The sequence below is a fragment of the Dipodomys merriami genome, unplaced genomic scaffold (assembly GCF_024711535.1).
Source record: "Dipodomys merriami isolate MVZ:Mamm:240054 unplaced genomic scaffold, mDipMer1.0.p SCAF_64, whole genome shotgun sequence".
Classification (NCBI taxonomy): Eukaryota; Metazoa; Chordata; class Mammalia; order Rodentia; family Heteromyidae; genus Dipodomys; species Dipodomys merriami.
Window position 1 is genome coordinate 1,994,264 of NW_027206224.1, and position 25,819 is coordinate 2,020,082.

A 25,819-nucleotide genomic window follows, 5' to 3' on the forward strand; every position below is an offset into this window, starting at 1 on the left:
GTATTGGACTTGAACCTATGTCTATCTGGTTCAAAGGTTCTGATGCTTCTTACTGAATTGTACCACAGGATCTGAGCTGCAGCATTAGAAAACCTAACCTTGTATCTTTGTAGGACATTTCTTTTGGGGCTTCTATTTGAAATTCAAGGTCACAGTTCAATTACAGGTAGAAATTTCCAGAAAGAACTGCCTTTATGGAAAGAGACCAGGGAGAGAAAAAGACACGCGCGTGTGTGTGTGTGTGTGTGTGTGTGTGATTTTTTTTCAACAAAGCCATTTGAATTTCTTAAATAAGACAGCAAGAGGGAGAGATGGAGAAAAGATTGATTTGTAAAATAGTTCTTCCATTTACCAGTTGGAAAATTTGGACCAAGTTACTTCAAATAATCTTTTGGACTTGGTTTATTATAAAATGAAGGACTAATTTATCAAAACTCACAAAATACACAATACCAAAAGTGCATATTGTTCAGTAATGACCTGGATATATCAATGTAGGTTCATCAATAGTAACAAATGTACTTCTCTGGTCGGGGAGATTGCTAGTGGGGAACTGTCTGCAAACAAGAGGTACATGGGAATTCTACACACTTTCTGCTTACTTGGCTATGAATTTAAAACTACTTTTTTTTTTGTCAGTTGTGGAGCCTGAACTCTGGCCTGGGCACTGTCCCTCAGCTCTTCAGCTCAAGGTTAGCATTCTACCACTTGAGCCACAGTGCCACTTCCGGCTTTTTCTGCTAGTGTGGTGCTGAGGAATCGAACCCCAGGGCCTCATGCATGCAAGGCAAGCACTCTACCACTGAGCCACTTTCCCGACCCCTTGAAACTACTTTTGAAAATACAATTAGCGCCCCCCCCCCCATATACATGGGCTCCTCATCTGTACTTTCACCCAGCCATGATTAGAAAATGTTTGAGCAAAGAATTACAGCTGGGTATGGTGGCTCACACATATAATCCTAGCTACTCAGAGGCAGAGATTGGCAAGGTCACAGTCTGAGGCCAACCCTGGCAAATAATTAGCAAAGCCCAAACTTTTAAACAATAGCTGGACATGGTGCTGCACATTTGTCATCCTAGCTATGCAGGAAATTTATATGGGGGATCCCCCCCATCAAGCCTAGGCATAAACACGAGACACTATATGAGAAATTATTAAAGCAAAAGGGTCTGAGGGCATGGCTCAAGTGGTAGAGTGTCTGCCTAGCAAATACAAGGCTGAGTTCAAAAACCCCAGTTAAAAAAAAAAAAAAAAAAAAGCATCTGGCAAATTTTTCCTTTCCTTGCCACTAAACAATACAGTAGAACCACTAGGTAGCATTTACACTCTAAGTAATCTAGGATAATTTATAATACACAAAAAGTAAGTGTAGGTTATATGAAAAGATACACCATTTTGCACGAAGGACTTGAACATTCTAGGATTTTAGTGTCTTCAGGGATCCTGGAACCAATCCTCAAGGATAGTAAGGGACAACTAGTAAGGGTGTATGTGTGTGTGTAATTTAAAAAAAAAAAAAAGTTATACTAAATTACTTCTAAAATTCCTTTCAGTTCTAAGATTCTATTATTCTAACTTAATTAAAAGCTCAGAAAATGTAGTCAAATAATCAATCTGACAAGGTAACTATAATTAGAAATTTGCTAGATCAGATGAAGGAAAAAACTTGGATAATTAAAGTCAAAGTCCTTGAATCTGGAAAGGGACAGATAAAATGGAAACATGAGGAAGAACATGTAAAATAAACTAATTACTTTCTAGTCTTCTCTAACATTCCTCTGCTCTTAGAAAGCCTCAGGCAGTTACTATGAAAAGTATTGAAAGGAAACCAATTTCACCCTATGCGAATGTGGCCAGTCCTCTTTACAGCAAGAGGCACGGGTGGCTTAAGCCTGTAATCCTAGCTACTCAGGAGGCTGAGTGAGATCTGAGAATCATGGTTCAAAATGCTGGAAGTGGATCTGTGGTTTATGTGGTAGAGTGCTAGCCTTGAGAAAAAAAGTTCAGAGTCAGTGCCCAAGCCCTGAGTTCAAGCCCTAGGATAGGGAGAGAGGGCAGGTGAGAGAGAGAGGGAGAGAGTGGGGAGGAGGAGGGAGAGAGAGAGATGGGGGGAGGAAGAAAGAGAAACACGGAGAGAGGGACCGGGGAGAGGGGGAGGAGGGAAGAGAGGAGAAAGAAATTGTCCAAATTTTAAAAAGTACAACTTTCTTACCTCGTCCTACTGAGAACAGATCTGTGTAATCTAGGCCTCTCTTCATATCGGAGGTAAAGACATACTCTATTACTCCTTTTCACTCCCTCAAGTCCCAGAGAGAGAACTGGGAGCCACTGAACTAAGTTATCTGTAATACAGAGCCCATTTATACTTACATAGTTATACCAGATGTAAAGCACAGACTACAAAGATATGAGAAGTGTTCATGCAGATAAAATAGAAGTGGGTATGCCAAATTTTCAGTTCAATTTAACTAGTGCCATACATACACACACATACACTTATATACAGATATTATTTTCCTGGCCTTCTATGTGAAAGATGTGAGTGTTAAACTTCCTGCGGGATGGTTCCCACATCAAAATTCTCATTCAAAGAATTGGGGACACAGTTCAGAGGAAGAGCATTTGCCTAGCATATATGAGGCCTTGGGTTTGATCTCCAGCACTTACAAGAGGAAAAAAGTTTCATTCAAGAGAGTAGAGGTTCTAATTCTTTAAATACCAAATGTATATTTTAATGCTTCTAAGAGGAAATGTTTTAGTATAATTTTGCCTTTTAAACAGCATCATAAGCTGAACCTGATGGTGCATGCTTGAAATCCAAGCAGGTAGGAGGAGGATGAAGAGTTCGAGTCCAGCATAAGCTAACATAACAAGTTCAAGGCCAGCGCGCGCGCATGTGCGTGCATGCGTGCGTGCGTGCGTGCGTGCGTGCGTGCGTGTGTGTGTGTGTGTGTGTAGTGAGATATTGTCTCAAAATAACATAACAACAAAAACAAAAGGATCAGACTAGGACCACTCTTTATATAAAATGTCCAGAACAGCAACATCTCTAGAGGCAGAAAATGGATGGGTGATTGCTAAGAGCTAGAGTCAGAGAAGAGAGAATGGGACACATGGGCATTTTTTAAGGGTAAAATATTCTAAAATAAGGTTGGGATGATAGTTGTACAACTCTGTGAACATACTTTAAAAAAACAAACAAACACCAGAAGTGGCACTGTGGCTCAACTGGTAGAACGCTAGACTTGAGCACAAAGAGGCTCAGGGATAGCACCCAGGCCCTGAGTTCAAGCCTCACCACTGAACAAAAAACAAACAAACAAAAAAATCAACAAAAAAAAAAACCCACCAAACGTCATACTTTAAATGGGTGCATTGTATGTTCTGAGTTTTATTTCAATAAATGTGTTAACAAATAGAAAAAACAAGAAACTATAGCTGGAAATGTTCCTGAATGCCTCTCTAAAATTAAACACCCTCTTTTTATCCACTGAGTGGCTCTATCAGTTCCCCTATCCCAGATGTTTTCCTTATTTCCTGCCTTTGAGCTGTACTCTATAATTTAGTATTAACAGAATGTTAATAAAGACAACATATCCTTTGTTGCTCAATTCTACACAGTATACACATTTCCAGCATACACATTTCCTCTGTTTTCCAACTGCAGCTGGGCTGCCAAAATCCTGCAGAGAGAATAATTATCCCTCTATACCCCTCTTGGTTTCACGACACTCCCAGTCTATGGTGCATAAATCCAGTCCACATGAAGCCAGTGGTTAGCTTCCCTCTCTAAGCGGTCTTAAATTCACCTACTGCTCACTGAACTATGAGGGTTTGCCTTCTTTTTGAGGGCAAGAATAAGATTAATGGCCAGACTTATTATCTCTCTCTTTTTCCACAGGCTAACTCCCTTGCCAGGAAAAAATTCTGTTTTGCTTTCATTTTCCTCTTTCAGGTACTATGCAGGCCTGACCTTGAATTCCTGTCTCTGTTTCACAAATGCTGGGATTACAAGTGTGCACCATCACATACAACTCTTTTTCACCTAAAGGTGAACTGACTTCCAAGAATACTAAGTGGGGTTTGTAGCAAAGTCTCCTTATAATCAGTCCCAACCCCACTGTGACAGTACTTTTCAATTCTGATATCCACACTCAATCACTTCCCTCACAACCATCCTTAGATTGGAGTAGGATGAGATTGAATGCTAACCTCCTATAAATTAACGGAGCCTTGTCCTCTAGCAAGCGCTAGCTTCAAGAAGTTCTTGGCTTGCTATAATTTGAACAGTCCTCTTCCTCCAATATTTAGAACAGGAAATAAGACCAGAGTGCTGTCCCTCAGCTCTTCAGCTCAAGGCAAGCGCTCTACCACTTGAGCTACAGCTCCACTTCTGGTTTTCTGGTGGTTTATTGGAGATAGGAGTCTCATGGTCTTTCCTGCCCGGGCTGGCTTTGAACCGAGATCTTCAGATCTCAGCCTCCTGAGTAGCTAGGATTACAGGCGTGAGCCACCGGCACCCAGCTAAAAATTATCTTAAAGTACAGTACTTACCTAGCATGGGGCCCTGGGGTTTAACCTAAACACTGATAAACAAAAATAAACAAGTTTCAAAGACCAAGTACAAATTTTAGCTTAAAATATTAGACATTTAAATTACTAACCTTAAACACATCCTCAATACACCTATTAAGTTCTTCTTCTGTCACCAAAATGGTCCCTGGCACCATGTCACTCTCTGGAATCTCTAGGAAAAATAAACACAATTACTCACACTCAGCCCCTGAGTCCCACTGAGTAAATGACACACAGAAGGTTTTACTAGTGAGATGGTTTTACTAGTGAGAAGGTTTTACTAGTGACCAGATAATTGATACAGTTCCCTGTAATTGCCCCCTCCCTTTTTTTTTTTTGGCTGGTCATGGTGCTTGAACTCTGGGCCTGGGCACTGTCAATAAGCTCTTCAGCTCAAGGCTAACACTCTACCACTTGAGCCACAGTGCCACTTCTGGTTTTCTGAGTGGTTTATTGGAGATAAGAGTCTTACAGACTTTTCCTGCCTGTGCTGGCTTTGAACTGCAATCCTCAGATCTTAGCCTCCTAAGAGTACTAGGATTACAGACACGAGCCACCAGTGCCAATTCCCCCTTCATATATAAGGTTTCATGGAATCTGTGATGCCACTGAATCATACATGGTGCCAGTGCCAGTGGCTCATACCTATAATCCTAGTTACTCAGGTGAGATCTGAGAATCATTATAGTTCAAAGTCAGCCCAGACAAAAACTCTGTGAGACTCTAATTAATGAACTAGACTGGAGAGGTGGCTCAAGTGGTAGAGTACCAGCTGTGAGCAAAAAAGCTGAGAGAGAATGAGGTCCTATTTTCAAGTACCTTTACCAGCGCACACACACAAAAAGGAGCAATGTTATTTTATGTATCATTAAGCAAGAAGAAACATTGTCAATTAATCTATTATATTACTTAAAAATTTAAATTTAAATTTACTGAATAAAAAACTGAATGAGGCGGGCAGCGGTGGCTCATACCTGTAATCCTAGCAACTAAGGAGACTAAGATCTCAGGATCTCCATTTGAAGCCAGCCCAGACAGAAAAGTCCCTATGAGATTCTTATCTCCAATTAACTACTCAAAAACCGGAAGTGGCTCTGTGGCTCAGTAGTAGAGCACTAGCCTTGAGCACAAAAAGAGGTTCAGGGATAGTACCCAGGCCCTGAGTTCAAGCCCTACAACCAAAAACAAAAACAAAAACACCCCAAACTTTTTGTGAATGAAACAAAATGAAAATGGCAGAGTTGATGGTTGTTTCTGGGTGACAGGCATACTGCAGTGTCTATAGGTATGGGTTCAAAAATTTCCCCTTAAAAATGTTTTAAAATAAACTAGGCACAGACATGATTACATGATTACAGACATGTAATCACAGAACTGGGGGAAGCTGATGCAGGAGAATTAAAAGTTAAAAGGCAAACTTGAGCTATACAGTAAGACTGTCACAAAAAGAAAAACGGAAGTGATTTTGTTTTGTCGGTCATGGAGTCTGAATCTGGGTCTGGGTGCTGTCCCTGAGCTCTTTTTGATATACTACAGCGCCACCTCCGTTTTTCTGATGGTTAATAGGAGATAGTCTCATGCACTGTCCTGCCCACGCTGGCTTCAAACAACAACCCTCTGATCTCAGTCTCTTGTATAGCTAGGATTACAGGCATAAACCACCAGTGGCCCAGTTCGTAAGTTTTTAAATAGAAGGATCTTTGGTTTTGGTTATTTAGCTTTCTCTCTATAAGCTAAGAATGGGAACAAATAGAAAAAAAGAATTCTCGGGGCTGGGAAGGTGGCTCAGTGGTAGAGCACTTGCCTTGCGTGCCTGAGGCCCTGGGTTCAATTCCTCAGCACCACATAAGCAAAAAGAAAAAAGCCGGAAGTGGTGCTGTGGCTCAAGTGGTAGAGCACTAGCCTTGAGCTGAAGAGCTGAGGGACAGTGCCCAGGCCCAGAGTTCAGGCCCCACTACTGGACCAAAAAAAAAAAAGAAAAAAAGAATTCTCAAAATTTACATTAGAGTCCAACTTTTTTGAAACATTTCAGCACCATTACTGATATCCACATTTTTTCCATTTGCATTATCCATTATACCACCAACAATCCAAGTCAGGTGACATATCTTAAGAGTCCTCCATTCAACTTCTGCCCTCATAGTCTTCTTCCAATCACTAACATCTATCCTGTAAAAGTTCTGGTACTTCTTTGCAGGCACAAACACTTGTGATCTCACTACCAGCCAGCACAATGGTGAGATGCAGCTTGATAGCACAATTCATGAAATTGAAATAAAAGAGTCTGAAATAAAAGATCTGTTTACTGAGGTGTTGTAGGTTATACCCTGTGGCTCTTGCATGCTAGGCAAGTACCACCAAGTACACTCACAGCATCAGCAAGCTACCACACATACACAAAAATAGCTGTACACACACAACATATTTACTATCTCAATACAACATAAGTGTAAAATTAAAAAGTTTATTCTTTAGACTGTTTCTCCAGTGGGAATGACCCGATTATGTAAGATGACTAATATTCCCATCTAGTCTCTTTTGTTACCAACAAATTACATATGGAGCTGGCATGGCCAAGGTAATCTAACACACAAAGACTGCTGGCATATAGTTAATAAATAAACAAGATGCAGGACACCACAGTATTGTGCTAGTACTGTATCAGTACTAAGTTCCTCTAGTGTGATTCCTGCTTAGAGTCAAGAAAAAGACTGACATTCCTCTTTGGAGATGTATACTGAAGAACTTAGTATAAAGTGTCCTAATGTCTACAACTACTGCAAAAAAACAGAGTTCCAGGGCTGGGAAGTTGGCTCAGTGGTAGAGTGCTTGCCTTGCATACATAAGGCCCTGGGTTCAATTCCTCAGCACCACATAAGCAGAAAAAAGCTGGAAGTGGCACTGTGGCTCAAGTGGCAGGGTGCTAGCCTTGAGCTAAAGACCTGAGAGACAGCACCGAGGCCCAGAGTTCAGCACACATGACCAACAAAAACAAACAAACAAACAAACAAAAAAACGGAGTTCCTTTTTGTATGTGGACAGAGAAAGGAAGCAAATGTGCCTGATAGCTAGTTGATCGAGGCAAAGAAGATAACTAGCTCTGTGTGCTCTTTTTGGAAGTGACTTTTTCCAAAGGAAAATTGGGGAAGGGGGTGAGGGGAGGAAAGGAGGGAGAGGGATGAAGACCCTGAAATGCCATGGGGTCATTTCAATTTAAATCACTAATGGTGGCCCCTTTCGAGCAGCCACCTGACCTTCCTCTTTACCTGCTGAATCCATGCATCGGTGCAAAGCAGCTAACACTGGCGGAAGCAAATACTTTGCTGCCAGTTCTGGGCGTTCTCTTGACAGAGTTATGAATGTGGTGGTAGCAACTCTCTGAAACTGCCGCTCTGTGAGTTTATCTCGAAAATGAAACAAATCCAGAATCTACAAGAAAAAGTACATGATGCAAATACCAGGCATTTTGCAACTACAAATAAAAGACATCTATTTCTTCAAGCCAAAAAAATAAAGTTACAGCACTGATACTGGCTCAACAAATGGGTTTAACAACTCAGGACCAAAGAGTTTAAGAGCTAAAAAGACTATTGTTTGTATCAAATAATTATAGTTGTAAAATGCATGTTTGTTGTAGGAAAATGAGAAAACCAAGTTTTGAGAGTAATCAAATCACTATAAATATTTTTGGAATATTTTTTACAATTTTTTTCTGTCTATTTCATGTTTTCTTTTCGAGAGCACACTTAATACTCAGTTGAAGGGGATGTGTTTTGTTTGTAACTCACAATCGTCCTGCCTCAGCCAGCCCAGTCCTAGGATTACAGGAGAGTACCACCATTTCCAGCTAACACTCAGTTTTGTGTATTGCTGAAACTTTCTCATACAGTTCTAAGTTCTTCAAAAAAAAATTATATTCAAGCTGACACAGTGGCTTGCACCCACAGTCCCGTTTATGGAAGGCAGAGGCAGGAAGATGGGTTAAATCCAGGATTTCAGGCTAGCCTAGGCAATATAGTTTATTTTTCAAATATGGTCTTAAGCTTTTGCTCAGGGATGGCCTCAGACCACAATTCTCTGTAATCCTAGATATTACAGGCTTGTCTCGCTTGTCTGAGAAGGGGCCTTGAAACTTTTCCCCCTTCAGGCTGGATCTAAATCTTTGTCTCCTGTGTAGCCGGAGTTAGTCAAGAGTTGTTGGGGTATTTTTCTTTTTTGGGGGGGGGAGAAAATACTGGGGTTTGAACACAGGGCTTCAAGTTTCTTAGGCAAGCATTCTAACACTTGAACTACATCCCAAATCCATAATAGTTTTTTTCATGTTCTTCTCCTCAGTGATATGTATTACTCTATTATCACTTCTGATTGCTGACTTGAAGGTGATTCTTGCACAAGGATGTGGTGAAATTTCCTGAAGCATTAGTTAGGAAAAAGTGATTTGTCTGCTTTTTGCAGACAAAAGAATATTCTGCCTGATAACAGTGTTTGGCATCACTAAAGAAAGGTTCAAGCTGGGCTCCAGTGGCTCACGCCTGTAATCCTAGCTACTCAGGAGGCTGAGATCTGAGGATTGTGGTTCAAAGCCATCCTAGGCAAGAAAGTCCTTGAGACTCTTATCTCCAATAAAACCACTAGAAAACTGGAAGTGGCGCTGTGGTTCAAGCGGTAGAGCCCTCACCTTGAGCTGAAGAGTGCAGGGACAGTGACCAATCCCAGAGTTCAAGCCCCACAAACGACAAAAAAAAAAACTCAGCAAGCCTGAGACCTGTGCTTTGATTGTATCATTTTCTGAAGTACAGAAACTAGTTACAAGCATTGGAAAATATTTACTTATCATTGCAAATAATAAACTTAGTGTTTCCAAACAAGATACCTGCATTGTGAACATTCTTCCCAGACATGCCCACCCATGAGAACCCTGGAAATCAGTGTAACCATGGAACAATCTTGGGAATGTACTCCAAAAGGCTTGTATTACATATATTTTCATAGGGAACATCCAGTGAGAAAAACCCCCACATTTTACCTATCTGATTAGCAAAGACCAAAAGATTTGTAACACATTATTAAGGCAAAAGTATGGAAAATAGATAAACATCTATTTAAAAAAATTTAATGTAGGCTGTGTGCAGTAACATGTGCCTATAGTCCTAGCTACACAGAAGGTCTCAGGCAGGAAGACAGTTGTGGTTTTTTGTTGTTGTTGTTTTGGTTTTTTTTGGTCAGTCGTGGGGCTTGAACTCTGGGCTTGAGCACTGTCCCTCAGTTCTTCAGCTCAAGGCGAGCACTCTACCGATTGAGCCACAGCGCCACTTCCGGTTTTCTAGTGGTTTATTGGCAATAAGAGTCTCACAGACTTTCCTTACCCGAGCTGGCTTTGAACCATGATCCTCAGATCTCAGCCTCCCGAGTACCTAGAATTACAGGTGTGAGCCACTGGCGCCCGGCAGGAAGACAGTTTGAGACCAGGAATTGAGAGTTAGCCTAGACAATATAGCAAAACATTAACTCTATTCTTCTTTCCTTCCTTCCTTCCTTTTCAAAAGAATATCACTGTGTGTCTCAGGCTTACTTTGAACTTGCAATCTTCATGTCTCTGCCTTTTAGGTTTTCTTTTTTTTTTTAAGTTCTTGAAATACAATTTTTTTTAATTGTGATACTGTACAGAGGGGTTACAATTACATGGGCAAAATAATGAGTACATTTCTTATCAAGCATTGTAGCCTCCTCCTTTGTTTCCCCTTCCTATCCCTTCCCATCCTCCCCCTCCCCCTAGGTTTTCTTTTTATTTTCTTTTATTTTGGTGGTACTGGGGCTTGAACTGGGACCTGGGCACTGTCCCTTATCTTTTTCACTGGTGCTCTACCACTTGAGTCAGAACTCTTCTTCCAGCTTTTTTTCTGGTTAATTAGTCTCAGTGACTTTCATGCCTCGGCTGGCTTTCAACTGATATCCTCAGATCTCAACTCCTGAGTAGCTAGGATTATAGATTTGAGCCACTGGTGCCTACCCAATGTTTCTATTTGTGTGCTGGGATTACAAATGTGCATCACCATGCCCTGCTACACATTAGCCCTTTTTTAAAAAGCTAAATGTATATATCCTTTGAGCCAGTAATTTCAAATCCAGAAATCCATCCCCAACATGTGCTTACATATCTACATATAATTACACATGAATAATACATAAATTATACCTGAAAAACAAATAAGATGTCTGTTTGTGAGGGAAGGGAGAATGGGGATGGTAGGAAGACTCACTTTTCAGTCTACTCTTGTGCTTCTTAAATTGTTAATATACTTTATTTGTTCAATATCTACTTTAAAAACTAAAAGCATGAACCAGACACCAATGGCTCAAGCCTGTAATCCTAGCTACTCAGGAGGTTGAGATCTGAGGATCATGGTTCAAAGCCAGCCTTGACAGGAAAGTCCATATGACTCTTTTTTTTTTTTTTTTTTTGGGGGGGGTCCGGTTGAGGGGCCTGAACTCTGGGCCTGGGCGCTGTCCCTCAGCTCTTCAGTTCAAGGCTAGTGCTCTAACACTTGAGCCACAGCACCACTTCCGGCTCTTTTTTTTCCTGCTTATGTGGTGCTGAGGAATCGAACCCAGGGCCTCATGCATGCAAGGCAAGTGCTCTACCACTGAGCCACCTTCCCAGCCCCTCCATGTGACTCTTAACTCCAATTAACTACCAGAAAAACAGAAGTGCGCTCTGGTTCAAAGTGGTAGAGCACTAGCCTTGAGCAAAAAAAAAAACTCAGGGATAGTGCTCATGCCCTGAGTTCAAGTCCCATGTCTGGGGGCTGGGAAGGTGGCTCAGTGGTAGAGCACTTGCCTTGCATGCTCAAGGCCCTGGGTTCGATTCCTCAGCACCACATAAGAAAAAAGCCGGAAGTGGCGCTGTAGTAGAGTGCTAGCCTTAAGCTGAAGAGCTGAGGGACAGCGCCTAGGCCCAGAGTTCAGGCCCCACGACCGGACCCAAAAAAAAAAAGTCCCATGTCTGACAAAAACAAAAAACAAAACAAAACAAAAAAATGCAACAAAAAGCACAGAGGAAGAAGAGATAATCAACAAGATAAAACTTCTGTTCTGGCTCTGAGAGCAAGCTGGAATGTTCGCTTATTAATCAGGGCTTTATTATTACTTTGTCATGGTAGGGATGAGACCCAGAGCCTCTTGCACACTAGTTAAGTGCTCCACCTCTGAACTGTGTCTCAACCACTGGTTGAGACCTAACAATTATTTTGATGTTCTCCAAAAGTTATTATTTAAGGAGCTTCCTACCTGAACAAATATAAACTTTGTAGTGCTCTTACTTGAATTTTAGAGTCACATTCTAAGTGTTCTTTCTGTACATAAGTGACTGGCAATATGAATCTGATCATTTACCTGAGGGCAGATGAGCCTGTAGTAACTCTCTGGTGAAAGACACTGCTGAGGACAGGAGGACAAAATCTTTGCAATCAAGTCACATTTCTTCCAGTCAGCAGCTGTCACCTCAGCATCGCTCCCGCCAGCTGCCCCTGCTGTCACAATGGAGAGAGACGTCAAACGCTCACACTGCTCCCTGCATCACGTCCCAAGTAAGAAATCTGACTTAAAATGTAGAATAAAGAGTGTTTCTTTGCTTTACTGGAAAGTGATTATTTGTTTTATAAAATAAATCTACCCTTCTGTGCTTTCTTTTTGATGCTGGTTTCTTGAAAGTTCAGAGAAAAAAAAAAAAAAAACATGAAATGTAGCAATGATGTTATTCATGTGATATTACTCAATTATAGCTTCTCAGCATTTTACTATCAGCATCATCATCATCATCATCATCATCATCATCATCTTCTCTCCTTCTATGTATAAATGGCTTTAAACTGTAGTCAAGGAGTAATAAGGTAACAAGGACAAGGACCAGATTTACCTAAATTTTTTTTTTTTTTTTGGTAATTTACTTTGCTTTTTTTCTTTCTGGTTTTTTTTTTTTAATTTAATTTAATTTTATTTGTGAACATACTGTACAGAGGGGTTACAATTACATGGGCAGGATAATGCGTCCATTTCTTACCAAGCATTGCAGCCTCCTCCTTTGTTTACCCTTTACATCCCTTCCCAGCCTCCCCCCTTTTCTTTCTGGTTTGACTTTTGTTTTTTTTTGTTTTTTTGTTTTGTTTTTTGGGTCCAGTTGTGGGCCTGAGCTCTGGACCTGGGCGCTGTCCCTCAGCTCAGCTCAAGGCTAGCACTCTACCACTTGAGCCACAGCACCACTTCCGGCTTTTTTTTTCTGCTTATGTGGTGCTGAGGAATTGAACCCAGGGCATCATGCATGCAAGACAAGCGTTCTACCACTGAGCCACCTTCCCAGCCCCATTTTTTTGGGTTTTTTGTTTTTTTGTTTTATCGGTCCTGGGGCTTGAACTCTGGCCCTGGGCACTGTCTCAGAGCTTATTTGGTTAAAAGCGAGCACTCTACCATGTCAGCCACAGCACAACTTCCAGCTTTTTTGGGCAGTTTATTGGAGGTAAGAGTCTCATGAAGTTTCCTGCCTAGGCTGACTTCAAATTGTGATCCCCAGATCTCAGCCTCCTAAGTAGCTAGGATTACAGGCATGAGCTACCAGCACCCAACTATTTTTATTTTTTTAAGTAAATTTTTTTTTTCTTTTTAGGTTCAAGACTGGGACTCAAACTCAGTACCTGCAGATTTTGCTCACTGGCTAGTGTGCTAATAACTAAGTCACTCCTCCAAGCTCTTAATTATTTTTTTTTCAATCGTGGGGCTTGAACTCTGGGCCTGGGCTCTGTCCCTCAACAATTCAGCTCAAGGTGAGTGCTCTACTACTTGAGCCACAGTGCCACTTCTGGTTTTCTGGTGGCTTACTGGAGATAAGAGTCTCAAGGACTTTCTTGCCCAGGCTCGCCTGAGATCCTCAGATCTCAGCCCCTGGAGTAGCTAGGATTACAGGCATGAGCCACCAGCACCTGGTTAAGCACCTGGCTCCTTAATTTTTTTAACCTATTTTACAATCTAAAGCTGGACAAAATATACCAACAGCAGTTCCCTAATACTGCACAACAGGCAGCCAGGACACGAACCACTGAGAGAAAGGAAGTAGAAAGATAGCTTAATGATTATCTTAATTTACAGGTCACAATCCAACAAGGGAAGCCCCAAATAAGCCTGGGATCTTGCCAAGTCAACAAACAAACAAGCAAGCAAAACATAGTTCTGAGTTAAGAGAACCCAGGACACTGGAATTTTTTTTCTTTTTTTTTTGGTTAGTCATGGGGCTTGAACTCTGGGCCTGGGTGAAGTCTATGAGCTCTTCAAGCTCTACCACTTGAATCATAGCACCACTTCTGATTTTCTGGTAGTTAATTGGAAATAAGAGTCTCATGGACTTTTCTGCCTGGGCTGGCTTTGAACTGTGACCCTCAGATCTCAACCTCCTGAGTAGCTAGAATTACAGGTATGAGCCACTAACACCTAGCTTCCAGCATGAATTTTTCTAGTGCTAGGAATTGAACCTAAGGCCTCATGCAAGTTATAAAAACATTTTACCACTGAGGTATATCTCTAGCTATCTATCAGGATTTACAAAAGACTGAAGCCCAGTGATTCATCTATGTCTCTGACTCAAAGGGAAATAAACACCGAAGTAACAAAATGTGTTATCTCTTACCACCTGCTCCTTCCAAGATGCCCCGGACTACTGCCTGCACACCATTGGGTCTCATTAACCTTTCAGAGAGCAGCTGCCCACACAGACGCCGAAGCCAGGCAGGGGCCCGACACCTGAGCTGCATCTTCACATCTGTGCAGGGCTGCTAAAAGGAAACGAAGACTGAATTTAGTGACAATGACACAGATATGACCTAAAAACACTTTTTAAAAATACTGAATCAAGCCGGGCGCTGGTGGCTCACGCCTGTAATCCTACCTACTCAGGAGGCTGAGATCTGAGGATCGAGGTTCAAAGCCAGCCCAGGCAGGAGAGACTGTGAGACTCCTATCTCCAATAAACCACCAGAAAACCGGAAGTGGCGCTGTAGCTCAAGTGGTAGAGCGCTTGCCTTGAGCTGAAGAGCTGAGGGACAGCGCCCAGGCCCAGAGTTCAAGCCCCACGACCGACCAAAAAAAATAAAAATAAAAATACTGAATCATACTGATGATTAGCTATGTATGATATAGACTTCAAAAGAGCAACATTTTGGGGCTGGGGATGTAGCTCAGTGGTAGTGCATGTACTTAGCATGTGCAGGGCCATGTTCCATCCCCAGCATCAGCAGTATCTTTCCTTTAAAAATCAAATAGGGTCCACCAGGCACCAGTGGCTCACACCTATAATCCTAGCTACTCAGGAGGCTGAGATCTGAGGATCTTGACTCAAAGCCAGCCTGGGCAGGAAAGTCCCTGAGACTCTTTTCTCCAATAAACCACTCAGAAAACCAGAAGTGTCACTATGGCTCAAGTGGTAGAGCGCTTGCCTTGAGCTGAAAAGCTGAGGGACAGCGCCCAGGCCCAGAGTTAAGCCCCACAACCGACAAAAAAAAAAAAAAAAATCAAATAGGGTAAGGTACGTTGTTCAAGTGGTAGAGCACCTGCCTAGCAAATGAGGCCCTGACTTGACTCCAGTACTATGCTCCCCTACCAAAAAACAAAACAAAACATAAAAACCATCTCTCATGCAGGTGTAGTAGAATATGTGAGTGGGCCAAGCATTCTGAAGACAGAGGAAGGAGGATCACAAGTTGGGAGTCCAACCTGGGCTACATAATGAAAGGCCACTTCCAGCTTTTTCTGTGATTAATTGGAGATAAGAGTCTCATAGACTTTCTTTCCCAGGCTGGCTTCGAACTACGATCTTCAGATCTCAGCCTCCTGAGCAGCTAGTAGTACAGATTTGAGCCACTGGCACCTGTGGAGGTCTTTTAAATTATTGTTTTATAAATACCATCTAACTTGTGGGTGGGGACAGGAGGGAAAAACTGGAGAGAATAAAGGCAGGGTTAATATTGTCCAAAAAGAAATGCACTTATTAACTGACTTATAAAACTGCAACCCCCCTGTACATCACCTTAATAACATTTTTTTAATTAAATAAATGACTGTCAACTAAAAGATGAAGTAATATTTGATCAGATAGTTAAATAGGGAAGTAAAGGCATCATATTTCCAGAAGAAGAAAGGTCACTGCCAATCCCCCACAAGAGTTTAAGGCCTGAGTACCTGAAGAGGGCCTCCCTGGAGGACAAGTAATTCCCGGACCACTAATGGTTGATACACTTGATCCAACATGTCTCTCAAGGCCCTCCGAGACAAGGCTCTTTCCTCTTCTGTTAAAACCTAAAAGAAATATGGTTTGGCTTTAATGGAACAGAAACAGGCAGAGACTAAATGCAATGTTTGACAAGAGCTAACACAGGTAGGGAAGGAATAATATGAGTTATACTGATATGAGCAGCAATTACTCTCTGATAAGCCCAAGAGGATCTGGCATAAATACTTCCCATACATTTTCCTTTATTTATTTATTTTTTTTATTATTTTTTTTTTTTTTGTCGGTCGTGGGGCTTGAACTCTGGGCCTGGGCGCTGTCCCTCAGCTCTTCAGCTCAAGGCGCGCGCTGTACCACTTGAGCTACAGCGCCACTTCCGGTTTTTCTGGTGGTTTATTGGAGACAGGAGTCTCACGGTCTCTCCTGCCCGGGCTGGCTTTGAACCGCGATCCTCAGATCTCAGCCTCCTGAGTAGCTAGGATTACAGGCGTGAGCCACCAGCGCCCGGCTCCTTTATTTTTTAAAATCACCTACCAAATCAAGTATATGATTTATATCTATATCTATATCTATATATATGAGAAAATAGGCAGGATGCCCAGTGGCTCATGCTTGTAACCTAGCTACTCAGTAGGCTGAGTTCTGAGGATCATGGTTCAAAGCCAGCCTGGACAGGAAAGTCCATAAGATTCTTATTACCAACGAAGCACCAAAAAAGCCAGAAGTGAAACTATGGCTGAAGTGGTAGAATGCAAGTCTTGAGCAAAAAAGCTCAGGGATAGCACACAGGTCCTGAGTTCAAGACCCAGGACACACACACACACACACACACACACACACACACACACACACACACACACACACACACACACACACACACACACACACACACACACACACACACACACACACACACACACACACACACACACACACACACACACACACGGAGAGGGGGACAAACGGAGAAGGGGAGAGAGAGAGAGAGAGAGGAGATTAGCAACCCACATTAAACCTCCACACACAATATTCATTTACCCACTGGATATACCTCAGCATTCAATAGGATTTCTAGATCTTTCAATCAGCTTGTTTCCCATGAAGCAAGAGCTGTCATTTATAACAACCACACACAAATATATACACACCTTCTCCCTCTCTTTCTTCCCACCTTCCCCTTCCCTTCCTTTCTTTCAACTGCTCAATGAATGTTTACCTCTTCCTCAGGGGTTGGTGATTTTCTTTTGGTTGGGCAGAATCCCAGCTGGCACAGACCTGCAGCTATGTCCCCAAAGTGGCGGCAGAAAACCAAGCTCCCCAGGGATGCATGCTGAGCAATGTCTAGGAGGACCCTGCAGCTGGTGTATAGTCTCCGGGCTGTGTGGGGGGAAGCATCGGGACACACAACATCTTGAACCACTGCACCAAACTCAGTCCTACATCTCAAAGGCATCCCAACACCAGGGATGAGATAGGGGCAGACACCCAAGGTGACCACAAATTGCAAAGCAGACTGGACGATCTTCTGCTGGGAGATGCTAAGTGTATCGGGGCTCAGGGCGGGGGCAGCTTCTGCAGTCCGAGGATTGGGTTTACCAGGGTTGAAATCAGCTGCAAGGCGGATCATGGTTTCCTTCAAGCACAGCAGCAACAACAAGGTCTGAGCAGTAAAACTCCAAGTGATGTCCTCAGAAGTTTGTGTCCACTCTGCCTTACTGGCCACCTCATCTCTTAGAAGCTTCAGTTTTGTCCACTGAGTGCCCATCAGAAACTTGTTGTCCAAGGCAGATAGATTAGATTTGAAAGCAGCCAACAAGACATCGTGTTTTGTGATCTGCAGTGAACTTGAGCCTGATCCTTTAGGAAAAAAAAAAAAGAAAGAAAGAAAGAGAGAGAGATCACATACAAGGAAAACAAGCCATACTTCCCTCTATGTGAAATTCCTGGCCCACTCCAGCCAGGGCACTAGAGGAAAGAGAATGAAAAATAGAGACTTTCAGACTTTTAAAGAGGTAAAGCTTTTTCTTTCTTTTTTTTTAAAATAGCACTGGAGATTGAATTCAGGATCCCACTAATGATACACAAATATTCTACTACTGAACCACCTCTCTAGCCCAAAAACTTAAAAAAAAAAAACTCTGTGAAGTAGAGGTGTGGCTCAAGTGGTCCAGTGTCATCCTTGAGGGAAAAAGTCAAGTAAGATCACAAAACGCTGAGTTCGAGCACACACACCCCACAAAACCTTTATGATACTATAATAGACCACCAAGAATGAACTCTAACATAAACTATGGATTTAAGTTAATAATAATGTATTCCAGGAGATGTGACTCAAGTGGTAGAGTGCCTGCCTAGCAAGTAGAAAGCCCTGTGTTCACTACTGATAATCACAATAATAATAAAATGTATAAATGTTGGCTCATCAATTGTTATAATGTGTCACACTAACATAAGGTATTAATAATAGGGAAAATGGGATTAGGGTAGAAAAGGGAATATAGAACTCTGTACTTTCTTTTTTTTATAAGTCAAAAGATGCAAGTTGGACATGGTAATGCATACCTCTAATCTCAAAGCTGAGGCAAGAATATCTTTTTTTTAATCTTTTTTTTTCTTTTTTTTTATTTTCTTTATTTATTTTGCCAATCCTGGGGCTTATACTCAGGGCCTGGGCACTGTCCTTGAGCTTCTTTTGCTCAAGGCTAGCACTCTACCATTTGAATCACAGTACCACTTCCAGCTTTTTCTGTTTATGTGGTACTAAGGAATCAAACCCAAGGTTTCAGGCATGCTAGGCAAGCAGTCTACTACTAAACCACAATCCCAGCCCAGGAAAATCTTAAAAGTTTAATGCCAGCCTGGTCTACATGATGATGCTCTATCTTAAGAACAATAACAAGCTGGGTGCCAGTGGCTCAGGCCTGTAATCCTAGCTACTCAGAAGGCTGAGATCTGAAGATCACAGTTCAAAGCCAGCCTTGGGCAGGAAAGTCTGTGAGACTCTGATCTCCAATAAACCACCAGAAAAATGGAACTTGTGGCTCAAGTGGTAGAGCACTAGTCTTGAGTTGAAGAGCTCAGGGACCTCACACAGGCCACAAGCCCCATGACCAACAAAAACAAAAAACAAAAAACAACCAATAACAAATAGTGATTCCTAGGTCCTAGGATCATGGGTAGTTTTAGGATTTTTGCCTAATTATATATTAAGATTTTTGAGTTTTTTTGTTTTTTGTCATTCACGGGGCTTGAACTCTGGACTTGGGCACTGTCCCTCAGCTCTTCAGCTCAAGGCTAATGCTCTACCACTTGGGCCAGAGCGCCACTTCCGGTTTTCTGGTGGCTTATTGGAGATAAGAGTCTCATGGACTTTCCTGCCCGGCTGGCTTTGAATTATAATCCTCAGATCTCAGCCTTCTGAGTAGCTAGGATTACAGGTGTGAACCATTGGCGCTGGCTTATTTTAATATTTTTTGTTGTTTTGTTTTGTTTCTTTAGGATTTTTTTTCCTGCAGTGAATACGATTCCTTATATACTTAAAAAAAAGTTACTTAAGGTTATAAAACTGCATATTATACATAAAATAAAAAGGAAAAACAATGTTGCCAGAATGCTAGTAGTGGCGACCTCTGGTAAAAAGTTTAAAGTACTTTTAATTTTGTTCTTTTGGTTTCTTTATAATTTTCTAATCTTTGCTATAGAGAACATTAAAAGTTCTATACAAAGAAAAAAGAAACCGCATTGTAATTTTAAAATAATTAGAACCAAGAGCAGTTGACTCACATCTATAATCCCAGCTACTCAGGAGGCTGAGATTTTAGGATTGCAGTTCAAAACCAGCCCAAGGAGGAAAGTCCATGAGACTCTTATCTCCAATTAACTACCAAAAAAAAAAAAAAAAGCCCAAAGTAAAGCTATGGCTCAAATGGTAGAAACTAACCTTGAGCAAAAAAGCTCAGGGAGAGTGCCTGGGAACACACATTAACACACACACAAAACCAAAATCAAAAGAAAATGAAGGGCTGGGAAGGTGGCTCAGTGGTAGAATGCTTGTCTTGCATGCATGAGGCCCTGGGTTCAATTCCTCAGCACCACATAAGCAGAAAAAGCCGGAAGTAGAGCTGTGGCTTAAGTGGTAGAACGCTAGCCTTGAGTTGAAGAGCTGAGGGACAGCGCCCAGGTCCAGAGTTCAGACACCAGGCCCGACCAAAAAAAAAAAAAAAAGGAAAGGGAAAGAAGAAGAAAGTGAATTGTGTAACACTTCTCAGCTGTCTAGAGCAAGTATTCTGACCTGTAAGCATTAAAAGCTGCAAAAACTCACTTAAATAGAGCATGGATGCTCTCATAGTTTGCAGTTCTACCATTAAGATCACTAATCAATCTCTATGCACGACATCTTGTGAATGCAAACTCAATGAACTCAAGCATGGGACAGAAGAGATGAAAAACAAAAGCTCACAGCTTTCCCCAATCTCCTTAATAGCCTTTCTGCTCTTAATTCCCCCTACTGGTGATGAAAAGAAATCTCTGGTACTTGAAAATGATGGCATTTCTGTAAAACATGTCTTTCGCCATTCATCCTCGGTTTTTTTCTTTCTTTATTCCTTTCTTTTCTTTCCTTCCTTCTTCCTTTCTTCTCTTTTTTTTCTTTTTTTTTTTTTTTTTTTGAGACAAGGTCTTACTATATAGCTGGGACTAGCCTGGAATTTGAGATCCTCTTGCCTCAGCCTTTCCAGTGCTAGATTTACAGGAATGCATGCACAATGCATGGCACTAAAACAGCATTGAAGTATGATATAAGCTTAACTCCAAGGCTCTAGCTTGTAACATGTCAGTGTCTGGATTCAACCAAGGCAACTGAGCTCCAAAACCCAGCTGTGTCATTACATTCAACTACTCACACTCAAAAGCTTCATCTCTGCTCACCTCAAACCATCCCTATTACACTTAGGGAAAAGTCATAAATGTTGATGCTCTAACAAATTTAAAGTGTCATGACTTACGTGGTACTCTTTCTTTTAGATATACAGAGCTTTTGAACTCAGAGCCTTGTGCTTACTAGAATGACATTCTACCACTCAAGCCACTCTATCAGCCTGGCTTTTTGCTGATAATTTTGGAAATGGGAGTCTAGAGAACTTTTGTACTTATCCTGGCCTCAAACCACAATCCTCCAGATATCAACCTCCTACGTAGCTAGGAGTACAAGCATGAGCCAACAACCCCTAGCTATGTGATACTTTTCATTAAGTTCAAAATGTGGGGCCAGGAACAGTGGCTCAGATCTGTAATTCTAGCTACTGGAGAGGTTGAGGCAAGACAGTTACTTCAGCCCCAAGAACTGAAGGCCAATCTAGGCAACAGAGGTGTGTCACAGCTTCATGATTTACAAGCTGTCAGCATTCTCAGCCCCTTCTCCCTATAATTAAAATGTAACGACACATCAGTGAATCTCTATTTAGTATAGCTTTTTAAGAGAACATTCATATAGAGATGGCCTCCATTTTTTATAAACAAAACTTCACTACCAGCCTTTGAATTCTGCTTAACACACTATTTAAAAGAAAAAGAAAAAAGAAAAAAGGAGAGAGGAATGAAGGAAAGAAGGAGAAAAGGAGGTGGAGGATCACTTAAGCTCCAGAGTTTGAACATCCTGGAGAACACTGGAGACCTGTCTCAACTAAGTGTGCACATGTGCATGTATGTGCGCACACGCGCGTGCACACACACACACACACACACACACACACTTCATGGCTGGAATGTAGCCTAGCATATACAAGGTACTGGATTTAACCCTCAACACTGCAGGAAAAAAACAAAAAGGAATGTTGATACCTATAATCCAGCACTCGAAAGGCTGAGGTATCTTGATTTTGAGAACAACATGGACTACATAGTAAAATCAAGTCATACAGGGCTATATAACAAGCACTATTTCAATGCAAAACAAAAAAAAAGTGTATTTTGTATTTTGACTTTTTTTTGTTTATGCCAGTCCTGGGACGTGAACTCAGGGCCTGGGTGCTATTCCCACTCTACTTCAGCCACAGATCTATTTTTAGAGTGAGTGAGTGTGTGTGTGTATGTGTATTTGGAGATAGAGTCCACAGCTGGGCTGGGAATGTGGCTTAGTGGTAAAGTGCTTTTCTAGCATGCATGAAGCCCTGAGTTCAATTCCTCAGTACCACATAGACCAAAAAGGCAGAAGTGGCACTGTGGCTCAAGTGGTAGAATGCTAGCCTTGAGCAAAAGAAACTCAGGGACAGTGCCCAGGCACTGAGTTCAAGCCCTAGTCTGGAAAAAAAAAAAAAAAAAAAAAAAGACTCAGGGACAACACCAGGTCCTGAGTTCAAGCCCGGCAGCCCACCCCCCAAAAAAATAAAAAATAAATATATAAAGTCTCAGTCTTTCCTACTCCAGTTGGCTTCAAACCATGATTCTCAAGTCTCAGCCTCCTGAGTAGCTAGGATGACAGGCCTGAGCCACTGACAACCAGCACATTTTGACTCTTCATTGGTGCAATGTAGTCTAGCTCTGCCACTAACTAGTTTTCATTGAGCCATTTCCATTATATATCCACCTGAGCCTTAGTTCCTTCATTTGTAATGTGGAATATAAACAGTCTATCTAACTGGACTGTTGTGAGGGCTAACTTATATCCATATTAACAGTGTACCATGGAGATTGAAACTAAGCACTCATTCACTATTATTATTAGCTTCTAACCACTCCCAAGATCCCTTCAGATGCCAAATTGGGAAGATCTTGTCAACTCGGCACAAAAGATCAAAGGTGACAGTAAGGCCCTGCTCAAGACTCTCGGCTAACTGTCCCTTGCTTCCTTCTTCCAGACCTTCGGCGGTGGGTACTGCTCTCAGACATCCACGTTACCCTAGCGCCGCCCAGCGGCGGGGAGCTCGCATTACACTTCGCGGCGCCTCGCCCCGTTTGCAGCCTATTCCGGGCGGTCCCCGGCTCCCAGGGCGCCGAGCACCTGGAAGCGGACAGAGAAGCACACAGAGAAGCGCTCGGGGGCTACCGTAAGCATCCTGCAGGCCCCATCTTCCCTGGAGCACTGGACAAAGACCAAATCTCCCGGCCACGGGGAGAAGCGTCCGCAGAGGGCCTGCGGGACGCACGCCGTGAGGGAGCCGGGGCCACCCCCGGGAGTCCGGCCCAGGTCCAGCCCGGCACCGAGATGCGTCTTCTCACCTCCCGGGCTCAGCAGCAGCTTTAAAGCTTCCAGAATCTCGTCCAGAGCGCACGCCTCCACAGCGCCTCTGCCCACCACAGCGTCTACCGGAGCGGCCATGGCTGGCGTGGAAGCTGCCGCTGGCGACCTCTTCAGGCGTCTTAGCGCACACGCGCCGCCGCCATGTTGAGTGTGGCCGGAAGCGCGCGACGCGCGAGGGGCGGGGCCTACGGCGTGGGTGGGGAAATCTTAGTCCGCCCCGCCCCCTTTGCATAATCTCATTTCCTCTGTTCTTCTGCATCCGCTAGAGGTCAAGTTTCAAGAAGTCAGTAGGGTGAATTGCCCTGTAAAGGAGAAGGATTACTAGGTGTGGTAACAAATGGGCTGTAATCCCGGAAAGAACCAAGGGAATCAGGAGTTCGAGGCCAGCCTGGACTATACAAAAAAAAAAAAAAAATGCCTGGCGCCGATGGCTCACGCCTGTCATCCTAGCTACTCAGGAGGCTGAGATCTGAGGATCAGGGTTCAAAGCCAGCCCGGGCAGGAAAGGCCGTGAGACTCTTGTCTCCAGTAAAACCACCAGAAAACCGGAAGTGGCGCTGTAGCTCAAGTGGTAGAGTGCTATCCTAGAGCCAAAAAAGCTCAGGGACAGCGCCCAGGCCCTGAGTTCAAGCCCCAGATCTGGAAGAAAGAAAAAAAAAAAAACCACCGAGGTAAAGATGCATGTATGTCTACTGAAGTTTGGATATCCAACATACATATTGTCAATCTGTCCATCTGTCCCTCCCTTCCTCTCTGGGCGCTTCAGGCTGTGTCCCCTGAATATCCTTGTGTCTGAAGAAGGAAACATCCTTAGGCTTCCTCCAACCTAGCCACTCTATGGACTCTTATACACCTGTTTTGCTAAAAATCAGTATGGAAGCTTGGGGAGTTCTGGTTTATCAGAAGTGAAGTCTGGAGGCTTCCTCCTCAGTTTTCTAGGAGACACTTAGTATCATTAAGCATCCATTATATGCAACCCCAGTAGAGTTATCTGGGTGAGGTCTGGCCCTCTGCTAAGAGCCATCACACAGAGGGGGCTGTATTCAGGGAGTGCATCTGTTTAATTGATTTGAAGTTGTCCAACAAGGAGCCCATTATTGGACTGGAAGGACAACAGCTGAGCTAGTCATCAAAGCAGGCTGGGGGTATTTGCTTTTCCCAGAACTAACAAGACTAACAGCATTCAATGATTGTCAATAGCTGTGTCATAGAATAGATCCCAGCCAAACTGTGTTTTTTTGTTGTATTGTGTTTTGTTGGGGTTTTTTGTTTTGTTTTGTTTTTTGTCAGTTGTGGGGCTTGAACTCTGGGCCTGGGCACTGTCCCTGAGCTCTTCAGCTCAAGGTAAGCACTCTACTTCTCTTGAGCCACTGTGCCACTTCCAGTTTCCTGGTGGTTAATTGGAGAAAAGAGGCTCATGGACTTTCCTGCCCCGGCTGGCTTTGAACCACAGTCCTCAGATTTCAGCCTCCTGAATAGCTAGGATTACAGGTGTGAGCCACCAGCACCCAGATAAATTTTTTTTTTTTGAACATTTTCAAAAGCCACGTGTAATAACCAGTGTTTGCACTCCATTTTCCATAATTGGCTTCTACTTGTTTCTTATTGGGTTGGGTTTTGGGGAATTTTGTTTTGTTTTGCATGCTGGGCTCTGCCCACTGAGCTACACTCCCATTGTGCTTTCCCTGTATCTAAAATACAGGGGAATACTACCACACCCATGCTGAGATGGAGTCTTACAAGCTTCTATGCTCAGGCTGCCTTCAAACTGCAATGTCCACCTCCCAGGTAGCGAAGCCACACTCATCTGCTTTTCCTATTTTCTTCTAAGTGTTTACTTCCTTAAATCTTTGATCCATGTTGAATACTTTTTGTTTGTGGTAAACTGAAGGAAGGTCATCATAGGTTATCATCATCGAACTTTTTTGCCAAGTACCTTTTCACCACTACATGCTATGGGCACCATTATCAAATACCATTTGGCCATACATGAGATTTATTTCTAGACTTCGACTTCTTTATCATCTGGAAGATAGAAGCTTGTATGTTTCCATCCCCAGCACTGTAAAACCCCAATCAAAACAAAAAAGTTTAGATGTTGCAGAGTTCTGAAGATGGAGAGCTGTTGGGACTACAGAACACAATGTGCATATACTTTATGACATTAGCTACAGAGTTTAAAAAAAAAAAGTGGCTCAGACCTATAATCCTAACTCAGGAGGCTGAGACTTAGAGGAACAACATTTGGATCCAGCCCAACAGAAAAGTCTGAGGATCCATCTCTAATTAACTAGCAAAATGCTAGACTGGAGATGTGGCACAAGCGTAGAGTACCAGGTATGAGCAAAAAGCCAAGCAAGTGTACAAGGCCTTGAGTTCAAATCCCAGTACCAGGACACAGCCATGCTGGAGGTGTGGCTCAAATGGTAGAGCACCACTAAGTACGCATGAGGCCCTGCGTTCAAATCCTAGAAGTGCTAAAGGGCAGAAAAAAAAAAAAAGAGTTCAGTTGAGCTTGGTGTGGTGATACATACCTGTTATCCTAATCCTTGGGAGGCTGAAGCAGGAGGATCACAAGTTTGAGGCCAGCCTGGGCTACACCGTGAAGCCTTGTTGCAAGTGGGAAAAAAAAAGTAACACCTCTGTATATCACTTTCTCCTATCCCCTCACCCCCCAATCCTGGAGCTTGAACCCAGGGGCCCTGAGCTAATTTTGCTCAAGGCTAACATTTGA

General features: G+C 42.6%; 1 protein-coding gene across 4 annotated transcripts in view; it reads right to left on the bottom strand.

The window, feature by feature from the left end:
• Tango6 (transport and golgi organization 6 homolog) overlaps window positions 1-23,227 on the bottom strand; it is a 141,772-nt gene extending 118,545 nt beyond the window's left edge. Inside the window, exons 1-7 of one of the 4 annotated variants that reach the window (XM_070004721.1) lie at window positions 23,064-23,227; window positions 17,065-17,705; window positions 15,800-15,916; window positions 14,253-14,397; window positions 11,972-12,108; window positions 7,846-8,008; window positions 4,669-4,751 (exon numbers count right to left, since the gene is read on the bottom strand). In XM_070004721.1, the coding sequence (XP_069860822.1) occupies window positions 4,669-4,751; window positions 7,846-8,008; window positions 11,972-12,108; window positions 14,253-14,397; window positions 15,800-15,916; window positions 17,065-17,705; window positions 23,064-23,163 (1,386 nt within the window). In that variant the 5' untranslated portion in view covers window positions 23,164-23,227. The remainder of the gene's footprint in view (window positions 1-4,668; window positions 4,752-7,845; window positions 8,009-11,971; window positions 12,109-14,252; window positions 14,398-15,799; window positions 15,917-17,064; window positions 17,706-23,063) is intronic. The other 3 variants (XM_070004718.1, XM_070004719.1, XM_070004717.1) reach the window with 3 other exon arrangements.
• Between the last annotated feature and the right edge of the window lie 2,592 nt (window positions 23,228-25,819).